The following is a 13,156-nucleotide window of genomic DNA, read 5'->3' as shown; positions in this document are numbered from 1 at the left end:
TTCATATTTTATTATTACAAGGTATAGACTTGCCCTGACATCTTACGGAAACTCGTGTTATATGTTCTAAAATACCGGTTGTTCAGGTCAAAGTTCAGAGAAACGGAGGTTTTGTGTAATTTAATGTAATGCTAAGTGTAATTTATATATATGTATATTCAAATTAACCGCGGAAGTTGATAAAGTTACTAACAGTTATTACTAATTGAATCGTAATATTTGATGGGGTAATATCAAATGATATGAGTTAATTGGCTGTTATCATAATTATAGTTTTATGCAATTCAAAAGTTTATTAGACTATTAGCAAAACTGCCACTGATTTTTGAAATTATGAAGTATCAGATCGAATCTGAAATTTTTTATCTTTTTGGCAGCGTATAGTGAAATAATGCTTGTTTTTAATTAAATAATTTTATTCTTCAAAATAATTTCCATTATGTTCAACAAACTTCTATAATAGACAAATATAATAGATTCTACTTGTAATCACTATTCCACCTAGGCATATAGTATTAAGTGGAATAGATGATTCGTAATACCCAGATAATACGTAACTAGTTTTTATTGATTTATTAAAATTTGTTGTTGCAAAGATGTTAATAGTTTAACGTATAACCAAAACATGCATATTAAGTATAATTTACTTTTTTAATTTTTTTCAATATCTCTCAATGAAATTAGGAATATGTGCAATTAACAGAAACATTTGAAATTTAATTTAAAATTAATAGTTGTTTTAATGTTACTACCTTTATTAACATCTTTCAAACAATTTCAACAATATTCAATTGTATAGTGACATAATGATGTATTGTACATGTATAGGTATATATAGCACATAAGACTAAAAGGTACTACATCTAATACTTTATGTTGGTTTTCCTAACTTAGCTTTAATTTATCAATAAATGAGGATAAATATTTAATCAGTCTTAAATAGAGAAAATAACATAAATAATGATTGATCTGAGATAATACATGCATTTTGTACTTTCCATAACTTTATATATAAAATATTGCATATCATTCCATAAATTATATTTATATATGTTGTACTTTTATATAACATCTTTTCTGTTTAGAAAATTAGAAAATAAGAATTTATGCTTTGTTAAATATACATATCTTTAAACAAGCCAGTTATATCATTGTTTTAAACTACATAACTATAAGATTCACATTTTCGTATTTTGATATCATTAGTTGAAAATATCATTTTTGATATCATCACACAACATAAATTACTTACTACTACTAATTAAATTAATAATATTAGTCAATATAAATAATAATAAATATGATCACTGTAGAATGTTATACAATCCTGTTTAAAGTAAGTAAACACTACCATATTATTATGATACTTCTAACGTATTAAAGACACATGTAGACAAAAATTAGTATTCCATTTAATATTCCAATCAAATAATTTATTTGTACTCCTGATACCTTTGAAAATCTGAAAAAGAAATAAGATATATGTAACAGAAGAAGCAATTAAAAAGTTATATAAAAAAATAATCAAGTTACATAATATATAAATAATATGATTAAATATCACTTAATTTAATTACATACAGTAATTATATACAGTAAATTTTCCAAACTTTAACTTACCTTTGTTTAGAGGGACTAAAAGGGGAAGGTGGATTGATTCCAGGAATACTGCTATCTTTGTAAATTATAAACCAAGTAAAACCCATCATAATAAGACCACATACTGCTGCTTTTATTAGCCATCCATATGTTTTAAAAAATGATGTCATTACATTCACAACATCATCGTATTGACTACCACTGACGAATTTGTCACTTATAGTTGTTAACTGTTTTACTTTGAACTCTGATATATCAGATATACGTGATAAATCAAATACATTGAATATGTTTGAAAATATAGACGTTGATGATGCTACATATTTAACGTTATTTTGCAGCTGTAAAATACTACCTAAAGAGATGATATGAAAATATCAACAGTTACAATAATATATAAATTATTTAACATGCAATGCTGCAACAAAATTTATTTCCATATGTCTAAATTTATTAATAGAACAAAAAAAATTTCATTTGTAGTTTTAATTATAATAATGTAAATAATAGATAGCATATCAGATCAGTTTACAGAGCATATTCTATTTAAAATATATTAAGACACATTGAAAACAAATTAAATTCGCAAATTAGATTGCAAATGACGCAACATTGCACAAGTATATTAAAGCATAAATTTTGCATTATTATTTGAAGCTTGTCAATACGAAGATATTGAAAGAAAGTTATCATAAACGATGCATTCCTTATGTTTAATAAATTTTATATCAAGGTAAATATATACAAAGTATAAATACATGCAACATGAATTAACACACACAGTAATTTTACAAGACAAACTTCTTAATAAAAAAAATACGACTGAACATTACTTACCATAATTTATATATATCTTTCCCAAGACAATAGACAATGATACTATAAACAGCACTAAACTGAAATTCTGTTCATTTATTTGTAATCTTTTCCATAACCTCACTGGTGCAGCGCAATTTTTGTTTGTCACTAAATCGTTAGTTCTATTTAAACGTGAATTTAGATTTTTTTCACCCATTTCGATTTCCAATTATAAAACACATATACATTTATATCGAACATTCAAAAGATTGTGAATGACAAGTGAAGTGATACGTATCACCAAAAATAACAGTGAATAATAATAACACACATAAATAGCACTCGATTCATACATATACCTCCGCACATAAAACTCTTGCGCATGCGTGTTAGAAACGATTATTCAGGACTGTATTATACGATTTGTATTCAAATTCAAAATACCACATTTTGAGTACTATATTAATTTTTTGTGAATTCTACACAGAATTTAAAAATATGTGGATATTATAGAGAATAACTAAAATGAATGATCAATAAATTTCAATTTTGTAGTTTATATGTCTATTATAATACTATAATTTGTTTCTTTATAATTTATTTATTATTTGCAATAATAATATCTTAAATATATAGTTGTAAAATAATATGTTTGATATGTTGTATTAAAAATCCAAGTAAATGCTAATGCACATCGCAGCAACGCTCCTGCAGTTATGATTATGGAGGGGTGAAAGGTAGGTTAGAGGTTTCAGTTAACCGCAGTCGTCATTCGCTTAGCGGCGAAGACGGTGTGTTCGAAGGAGCTGGACTCCACAAGGAACAAGTTATTTGTATTTAGAGGTATATGGAACTATAAATCACGCATATATATTTATTATTAAAAAAATGGCAACGCAAGAGGAAATCGGTATTGGAGATTTGGTCCTTTTGGATGAAATCACATTGGAAAAAATTGTGGAAAATTTACGAGTTAGGTAAGATCATGTTTTGACTAGTGATGAATAAGGCGGTAAATCAGGAAATTGGCGGGAAATTGAGGAATACAAGTTACTTTTCCTTTAAAGAACGTGACAGGTGTCCTGTTTATGTTTCGATAGTGTTAGTATTTCGTAGATAATCCACCAAGAGGGCGTGGCTAACCGTATAGCAGGTGGTTGCAATTCGGTTTCGTTATTTGGATTTGAACTTGACCTATATACAATACCCATGATATAATAGAATACATAAAAATTTTGTACTGAGATCACCCTCAAATGATAATATGCTCCTGAACATGGATTTTATTTCCATAACTATGAATTTATGCATTTCTTTCCGTTTTTATATTTATATAAAATCGTTAATTATAATACATATTTTAATGTGTTTACATTTTTATATAGAAAGCTATTAGTATATGTTAAAGATATTTAGTTTTATAATAAGTAATATTTAAGTCTTATCTTGTTCCGTATTCTATGAGTCATCGTCTTCGGTTCTTTGGTATCTTAAACTTTACATGATACTTAACTAACTGTTCTTGATAATAAAAATGTTTATAATTTCTTTTATTCTATGTATGAAACACATATTTAGTTACATTTCATTTAAAAGTGAGATACTTATTCTGTTTATAAATAAATACATATATTCTTTAAAGTAAAGATCATTCGAAAAAATGTATAGTTTTAAGCGCGCGATTGATAACGAAGATAGATAACGCAACTTAGTATAATGAATTGTATACGTTTGTATTGTAAATTGTTTTATACGTAATACACATTTCCTACGTAGAATACGTAGTAAACGTATTTAATTTTTAACCTTAATATATGATTATATTATAATACTTAATAAATAAACTAAAACATCAGTTGCATTTAATGATAAAAAATAATTGATAAGACGATAAAATTTATCTTTCAAAAATAAAAACAAGTTTATATATTAGCACATATATATATCAAAGTTCTATTGAATTATATTTACTTATTATACTTATATTTAATTTTATTTTAGATACAATGGTGGAAAAATTTATACGTACATTGGAGAAGTATGTATCAGCATAAATCCATACAGAAGTGTAAATATATATGATAATGATTATATTAATAAATATAAAGGTAAAAGATCATATTTCACATAGTAATGTCATAATCACATGTTGACTAAACAAAATAATTAAAAATTATCAAATAATATATAAGAACAATTTAAAAAATTATATTTTAGATAGAGAATTATTTGAAAATCCACCACATATTTTTGCAATTGCTGATGCAGTGCACAGAGAAATGAAGCAACAACGTCGTGATACTTGTATTGTAATTAGTGGGGAATCTGGTTCTGGTAAAACAGAAGCAAGTAAAATTATTATGAAATATATTGCTGCAGTTACCAATTTAAGTGGTCAACAAGAAATAGAAAGGTGTATAGATCATTCAAGAATAGTATCTTATTGTTAAATTTTCTCAAGTCATTTCATTTGTCTTTAGAAGTTTGTATCTATAGCATCTAATATTATATTTTCTCATCTGTTAGAGTAAAAAATATTCTTATACAATCTAATTCAATACTGGAAGCTTTTGGAAATGCAAAAACAAATAGAAATGATAATTCATCTCGGTTTGGAAAGTACATGGATATAGATTTTAATTTCAAAGGTGATCCAATTGGCGGTCATGTTACTAACTATTTATTGGAAAAATCAAGAGTTGTATATCAGCAAAATGGTGAACGTAATTTTCATTGTTTCTACCAGGTATTAACAATAATTTCATTGTATATTATTTTTCTTCACTGCACATAAAGTATTGTATTTGCAAAATAGTTTACTTAAAATTTGCAGTTATTAAATGGTTCCAGTGAAACAGAGTTAAATAAATTACGCCTAGTACGAGATCCAGCTGCTTATTTCTATGTTTGTGCTGGAAATTGTAATAAAACCAATGCAACTGATAAAAGTGACTATAAAACAGTTACTTCAGCTATGTCTACTCTTGGATTCACTCAAAATGAGGTGCAGACGATCTGGAATATCATTGCTGGCATATTACATTTGGTTTGTTGTAACTAAAATAATGAAGAAAATTAGAAAGTTACTATTTCATTTCTAATATGAAATTTGGTTTGCAGGGCAACATTACTTTTAAACTTATTGACGATAAACTTTTCATTGAAAATAGAACTGCTTTAAACGATACAGCAAATTTATTTTCTATTAGTGTACAGGAATTAAGTACAGCTCTTACACAAAGAGTTATTGCAGCAGGTGGAGAAGTTATGCAAAAAACTCATACTTCAACAGAGGCAGAATATGGTAGAGATGCCTTTGCTAAGGTAATATTTGCTTTTATAGTTATTTGTTTCCCATGTTTAAAAAATAAGTAAATATTATTTAAATTTTTATTAAATAATAACAACTAAATTATGTTTTAGGCTGTATATGAAAGGTTGTTTACTGAAATTGTATCTCGTGTTAATAGTGCAATTAATGTAAATGATACAGAAGCTTATAAAAGATATAGAACAGTAATTGGAGTACTTGACATATATGGTTTTGAAATTTTTGATATAAATAGTTTTGAACAATTCTGTATTAATTACTGTAATGAAAAGTTGCAACAATTGTTCATTGGTAAGAAAATTTTACATAAACTTATTATATTGAAAAAATTAAATAGACATTTAATATTATTAGATACATTATTATTAATTACATTTAATATTTTAGAATTGGTATTAAAACAAGAACAAGAAGAATATAAAAGGGAAGGTATTGCATGGCAAAATATTGATTATTTCAATAATCAAATAATTTGTGACTTAGTAGAACAACCTCATAAAGGAATGATAGCAATTATGGATGAAGCTTGCCTTAATGTCGGCAAAGTCACAGATGAAGTCAGTTTTCTTAATTTATTATATTAATATTCATTATTTATTATATACTATACTTACAAAGATTATGATTATTCTGTATAACAAATTATTTCTAGATGGTTCTAGAAGCTATGGATCAAAAATTACTTGATCATAAACATTATGCCTCTCGACAATTGAAGCCAATGGATAAAGAACTTCAACATAAAATTCAATTTAAGATTAAGCACTATGCTGGAGATGTAATATATAATATTAATGGCTTTTTAGATAAAAATAAAGATACGTTATTTCAGGATTTTAAACGTTTACTTTATAAAAGCAGTAATCCAATAGTTAGCAAAATGTGGCCTGAAGGTGCACAAAACATTCTAAAAGTATGTAAATACATTTACTACGTAATTGCGTATTACATTATTTTTATTATTATACTATTTTATTTTAGACAACAAAAAGACCTTTAACAGCTGGAACTCTTTTCCGTAATTCCATGATAGCTCTGGTTAAGAACCTAACAAGCAAAGAACCATTTTATGTGAGGTGTATAAAACCTAATGAAGTTAAGTCACCAGTTGTATTTGATGAAGAAAGAGTAAATCATCAAGCACGATATTTAGGTCTTCTCGAAAATGTATTAGTTAGAAGAGCAGGTTTTGTGTATCGTCAACGATATGACACATTTTTAAAACGGTATATGCAGAAAAGTAATGTGATTATTACATAACGAAATTTTTTAAAGTATATTACCAATGAAATTGTCTTTATCAGGTATAAGATGATATCTCAATACACTTGGCCAAATTTTAGAGGTGGTAGTGACAAAGATGGTGTACGTACTTTAATGGATGAAAAAGGTTTTAGTAATGATGTAAAATATGGACATACTAAAATATTTATTCGTTCGCCACAAACACTTTTTGCATTAGAAAAGGTCAGCGTTATTTAATTTTGTCTATTTAAAATTACGCAAATATTGAAACAAATCCTTCAAAACATATTTATTTTTAGGCACGTACCGATTTGATCCCGGGTATTGTAATATTATTACAAAAGCAATGGAGAGGATATTTATGCCGTCAAAAGTATAAAAAGATGAAAGCTGCCCTTATTATAATGAAACATTATCAAAAATATAAAATGTACACCTATATCAAGGAATTAGAAAAAATGTTTCAAAATGCAAAAACAATGCGGGATTACGGCAAACATTTAACTTGGCCTTGTGAAAATTTTGCTGTGAGACACATAATATTTGCTTTAAAAATGATGTATGAAAGATGGTGGGCATGGATGATTCTCAGACTTATCCCTAGAGAGGACTGGCCTCAACTACGATTGAAGGTATATATATCATCAATCAAGATAGCTAATTCTTAATTTCAATTTTTGACATTAACACAATCTTAGATGGCTGCGGGCGTAGTTTTGCGTTCAAAGCGACTTCATTGGGGACAAGATAGACGTTGGGAAGGGAATTATCTTTCCAAACCAGATGAAAATCCTCAAAGTGATATTTTTAATTCTTCAATAAATAATCTTCGCAATACTGATCATTTTAAAGCAGTTTTATTTAGTGCATTTATTAGAAAAACGAACAGGTTTGTATTGAGTGTTGTTACATTACATGCTGAATTTTATCAATTCCATTATAAGTAAATTATAATTATAGATTTAATAAACCAAAGGATCGTGTACTAGTAGTTACTGAACATGCAATATACAAGCTTGAAAGTTCTAAATTTAAAAATATGAAAAAAGGCATGCCAATAACAGAAATAACAGGTTTAAGTGTATCACCTGGGAAAGATCAGCTTATAACAATTCATTCAAATCGAGGAAATGATTTTATTATGTCAATTATTGCTAAAGATGATAGAGTTGGAGAACTTGTTGGTATTTTAAGTAATAAATATAATCAGTGAGTACATATTTATTGTTTAAAATTTTATATGCAAAGCTTCGCTGCTTGAGTATATATTAAAATATTATATTTTATGCTAGATTACGTTCTGCTGATCTACAAATTACAGTGGATGTAAAATTTAAATGTATGCTAGGAAATAAGAGTAAAGTATTACGAGTAGAAGTACATCCTGAAGTTCATGAACCAACGTTTAAAAAAGATGGTGAAAATATCATATATGTCATTCCGCCGTCAGTCGGTATAATTGATGGAAGTGCTAATACAAGGTTTAGAACTGCTAACTAAAATAATCCTTTCAACTGCCTTTCTAATATTTTATCATAAATATTAAGGTTAAATTATTATATATACTAATAATGTTACTGCAAAAATATTTTTTGAAAATATCTTTTTATATATTCATACATCTATTAATGTACAAATAATATTAGGAATATTAATAGGGTCGTAAGCTAAAAACAAGTGACAATACAGTAATTTAGTAATATAAAGCATTTTTAGTGCAAATACGCGAGTATTTTACGAGTATTTTACTGTATCAAATAAGTAATGGGAACAAAACTTCTTTATGTAAATACGTACAAAATTAAATCCATTAAAAGTAGTGCATTTCAAATTGTAAGAATTAAATGCATTACTTATGTGAATAAGTTGTAAATTTCTAAATTGGAATGATACATAGGTCTTAAGAGAATTAACACAGTATTGTTTTAAAAAGTATCATTCTTTGGTACAGTAGTCTTAATACATATTTACCAATGTGGCATTTTACTTAAAATATTTTTGAAAATATATTTTTACACCATCGTTGAATATTTATATATTATGTGAAAATTTAATAAGATTTATAAAAAATACAATTTATATGTATGTTAAAACTGATATATAGATTAATCAAAATTTTAACACTATTAAGCATAAATAATAGATAGCATAATAAAAAGATAAATATTAATGAAAAATTTGTCACATAATTATTGTATTGAAAATTTTCTAATTATATTAATGTTGTGTTTTAATAATGCTGTACGAGTTGAGATAAAAAATGTAATATGATATAGCACATCATAAAATGGTGCCATTGTTAAAAAATAAATTTACATTTTTACATATTTTTATTTATGTATAAAATTATATAAGTAACCATAAGCAGAAACAATAAATCATTTACGTATGACAAAAAATGTTTCTAAATTGAAAATGTTTTTCCATAAATTAAAAGATACGAATTTCTTTATTTATTACATTTTTTTATTGTTGAAGTGTAATAGAATACATTTTTTATACAAAATAATAATGTAATCTAATCAATGCGTTGATATAGATATATATATCCTAATTCTTTTGGTGGATTTTCAGATAATGCAACCTGCAATAAACGATTTAAATGAGTGCATTTACTATATTACAATTTATTTTATACTTGCAACACATACTTTGTCATCATTGTATATTACCCATCGATTATCTTTCAGAAGATGACACACATAATGTCCTACCATTGTCGATGTACCCATATGTGATATAAATCCTACTAATTTATATTCTAAAATATGAAAATACAACAATTATCTCGATATGAGTAATTCTTTGCATTATTAAATACTGAAAAGCGAACATACGGTCGGTTCCGTCTTTAAATACTTCTTTGGAATGTTTTGGTTTGTCTTCAACTTCTAAAGCATCCAATTCATTTTGATGACTAAAAATCCAATCTGCTGCGCGTTCTAAATTGTTATCAGTCGCTTTAAGCGCTTTTGTTGCTTGTTCTCTTGTGAAACTCATTCCCATTAGCATAGCCACAGCATCTTCATTTGCCATAAATTTGTCTTTTTCTAAGATTGAATAAACAAAAACAAATATGAATGTTATTAAATTCATTTATAGGGAAATTTGGAGAAAAGGATTAGTTACCTGGTTTAACATCAATTCCGGGTGGTACGAACGGATCCGCAAAATCCGAATCCGCTATATGTTCCATTAACCAGTTTGTGGCTGCTTCTAAACCACGATTTTCCGTAAAATAGAGAGCTCTTTCACAGGCTTCTGGTGGAAATCCCATATCTGTCAACTGATTCAATATCACGGAATCATAAACAAGTGGCGGAGGTTCGGTGCCAACTGTTTCCGGTAATAATTCTTCTGTGGGTTGCAAACCAAAACCTCGAAGAGAACTTAAGTTTAGTATGTCTGGCATTTCCACTGCTACATCTAACTTCGCTGGTGTCCAATCTTCTTTCATCGTGAACTTTTTTAAATGAATTAGTAGATAATCCGGAAAAGTAGAGAGTCTAGTCGTTCTATAAAAGAGTACGCTTATTAATTATGTGCAGTAAAACATTATATGCATCATAACTTACTTTTGCGCTGTTGTCTTTTCATTTAAAGCTGAACTATAAAATTGCTCCACTATTTCTGACCGAATAAATGTTTGCAAACAAGATGATAGTTTTATGCGTGGTCTGACAAGCGCATTTGTATCCAATTTTTGTCCTTTTGCTTCAGTTTCGCTCTTCAATGTTTCATAAGCTGCGACTTCATCCTATATGCAATATATGTTAAGTAAATGTATATTTTTTAATTTAGATATATAAGTTATATAAATCATTTACTTTATTTATGGCAGTTTCTACAGGTATTGGAAGTGGTAGTAAGTATTCAGTACGATAAGTGTACTTTACTTTGTTAGACCGACTACACTGATACCTTTCTTCAACTTGGAATTTAAAACAATCAGTAGGATTCGTTTGATGACGACTGTGACGCTGTGCGATCAATTTCCTGATATTAGTATTGTAACTTCATATGAAAATTGAAGTAGATTATTTTTATATGTCTATTAAAAATATAAAATGTGACAATATTACGTCTATGATATTTATGATGTGAAGAAAGAATTCTTGCGCATCTTGCTGTCGATTTGAAGAAAATCCGGGGTGTCCACGGCCGACTAAAGTTTTAAACATCCGTGGTGGAATACCTTGACGTGATTCGTGTTCATTGTTCGTATCTGGAGGAACTGAATATTTACCAGAAAGTAAACCAGTTCCAAGCTTACTCCTATAATATTAATTTCTTGTACCTTAAAATTGATAAGTAAATTTGTATGCCATACTTTCATTTTTTCTTAACTTACATTTGAACATTAAAATCATTTGCTGGATCAGTGTAATTCTGCTGAAGTATCTGTGCTGCACTTTTTACAAATCTGAAATTCATTAAAACATTAAATAAATACATAAAAACATTAATTAAATAATTGTTATAGTACTGATTAAACTTTTCTCCTATACAACATAAAAAGCTTTACATGATACTATTTGTTTATTTAAAATCAAGTTGCAAACCTTTTGAAAAAATCTGGAATCGCGAATAACATCTGCATCACACTGTTTAAGTAACAAGAGTTTCCTAAGTTAGCAAGTCCTGTATACCCAGGTCCATACAAAGGTGTTAATTTACTTGCTGCTTCTTGAAGTGCAACCCATTCACCAAATCTTTGATTGAGATCTAATTCAAGCTCTATCATAGATTTATCAGTTTTTTCCATTTGAGCAATATTAATACCCCAATGAGCTAAATGTGCTACTAAATTTGGATCTTCCACCATATCATCTTCATCATATGAAAACACATCTGCTTTTCCTTCTTTGGTTATAGTCCCTAATTTCACTGCTAATGAGTAACCCGTTACTCTATAATGTTCTACTGCATGATCATTTCCTCCTGTTCCATCATAAAATTTACGTCCACAGAGAATACTACCATCAGTTAAATTAAGCCAGAGATTTTGAGTTAAATCACATTTTTCACACTTCCATCCACTAGGTGGTATCTTTTTTCCATTATCTAATTGTTTAAGATTTGCTGCATGTCTAAGAATTTGATAATTATTTAAAATAATGATAAAAAGAATATTTTTTAAATTAGTACATACTTGAATTTTTGTTCTTACTTTGAAACTGCCTTTATTTCTCCATCCCAAGTTCCAGCCAATGCCTCTACTTCTGCTATTTTTGTTGCAGATTCTGCTTCTAATATAGATTTAATTGCAACTTCTACCTATATACATCAAATTTTTCATGTAATTTTTTATTGTTCCTACTCTTTATTCTTCTTTTTATGTAAAACTTACTTCTTGTGGTAAATTGTCTGTTGGATATGGTACTGTAATAAAATTTGGTAGAATAACAATTTCATAAGATTCGTGGTACGTATATTTTTGTTGATCTGGTGTAAATCCATCTGTTGTTCCTATTGCTAATCTAGTAATTTTCTTTTCAGGGCCATCTCCTTGATGTTTAGAAGGAATCTATAAATATTAACATATATTTTGTATTATATATAAGCAATTTGTATTTTGTACTAACATATTTTTTACGATTTTATTTTTTAGATATAGTAAAGTACTCACCTCTTTTCTTTTTCTTTTAATATGTAGAAACACAGGATTTTCTGTTAATTGATAATAATGTTGTACATAATCCTGGCCTAATCCCAAGAACGTGGTAAGATTAACATACAAACCAGTATAAGTATCCTTAAAAGAAAAAACAATGAAAATAATTATATTATCATTGTGTTATTTTCTCTAATTATAAGATCTTCATGACATCTTACTGGAGTATCAAAAGAATAAACACACTCATCCTTATATATTTTATCATTTTTCTGTGGTACCCTAATATTGGATAAATGTTTCATCAATTCCTCCATTACAAAGAAAATGTAATCACCATAAAAAAAAGGAAATGTCCGAACAAATTGAAAAATAATCGTGTTAAAGATCACCGGCTCGTCGTATTGATGATATGCGTGATTTGAGGAATGAGAAGAAGAAACCGGAATATATTCGACTCTTCTCGTTTCTCTTTAAAAACCAGTGGTGCTCAATGGTAATCACACGATTTTCATATTTCAATTTAGTACAATATCTTTAAGTGACTCATGACACTTAAAAGAACACCA

At 27.5% G+C, this 13,156-nt stretch overlaps 3 protein-coding genes across 3 annotated transcripts; 1 reads left to right on the top strand and 2 right to left on the bottom strand.

Moving 5' to 3' along the window:
- Positions 1–395: 395 nt before the first annotated feature.
- On the bottom strand, positions 396–2,756 carry LOC117205116 (ADP-ribosylation factor-like protein 6-interacting protein 6). Its single transcript, XM_033443221.1, has 3 exons — positions 2,437–2,756; positions 1,621–1,954; positions 396–1,462 (listed from the first exon to the last, which is right to left on the bottom strand). Exons 1-3 carry the CDS (start codon positions 2,612–2,614, stop codon positions 1,378–1,380), a joined length of 597 nt encoding a protein of 198 aa, XP_033299112.1. The 5' UTR covers positions 2,615–2,756; the 3' UTR covers positions 396–1,377.
- A 394-nt stretch (positions 2,757–3,150) lies between these two features.
- LOC117205118 (unconventional myosin ID) lies at positions 3,151–9,300 on the top strand. Its single transcript, XM_033443223.1, has 15 exons — positions 3,151–3,374; positions 4,399–4,505; positions 4,615–4,810; positions 4,924–5,143; positions 5,231–5,443; positions 5,518–5,721; positions 5,821–6,019; positions 6,116–6,285; positions 6,381–6,641; positions 6,710–6,954; positions 7,033–7,195; positions 7,273–7,605; positions 7,672–7,862; positions 7,934–8,182; positions 8,266–9,300. The coding sequence occupies exons 1-15, from the start codon at positions 3,286–3,288 to the stop codon at positions 8,471–8,473; spliced, it is 3,048 nt and encodes a 1,015-aa protein (XP_033299114.1). The 5' UTR covers positions 3,151–3,285; the 3' UTR covers positions 8,474–9,300.
- Positions 9,301–9,421: 121 nt separating this feature from the next.
- Positions 9,422–13,061, bottom strand: LOC117205121 (ubiquitin carboxyl-terminal hydrolase 5). The gene is made up of 13 exons (XM_033443225.1): positions 12,809–13,061; positions 12,603–12,728; positions 12,324–12,500; positions 12,144–12,250; positions 11,536–12,063; positions 11,325–11,396; positions 11,056–11,248; positions 10,801–10,953; positions 10,549–10,730; positions 10,103–10,488; positions 9,811–10,023; positions 9,625–9,734; positions 9,422–9,557 (listed from the first exon to the last, which is right to left on the bottom strand). Exons 1-13 carry the CDS (start codon positions 12,902–12,904, stop codon positions 9,492–9,494), a joined length of 2,409 nt encoding a protein of 802 aa, XP_033299116.1. The 5' UTR covers positions 12,905–13,061; the 3' UTR covers positions 9,422–9,491.
- Between the last annotated feature and the right edge of the window lie 95 nt (positions 13,062–13,156).

This window comes from Bombus bifarius, unplaced genomic scaffold (assembly GCF_011952205.1).
Source record: "Bombus bifarius isolate JDL3187 unplaced genomic scaffold, Bbif_JDL3187 scf7180000007986, whole genome shotgun sequence".
Taxonomy (NCBI): Eukaryota; Metazoa; Arthropoda; class Insecta; order Hymenoptera; family Apidae; genus Bombus; species Bombus bifarius.
This window is presented reverse-complemented; position numbering and strand designations above follow the sequence as displayed.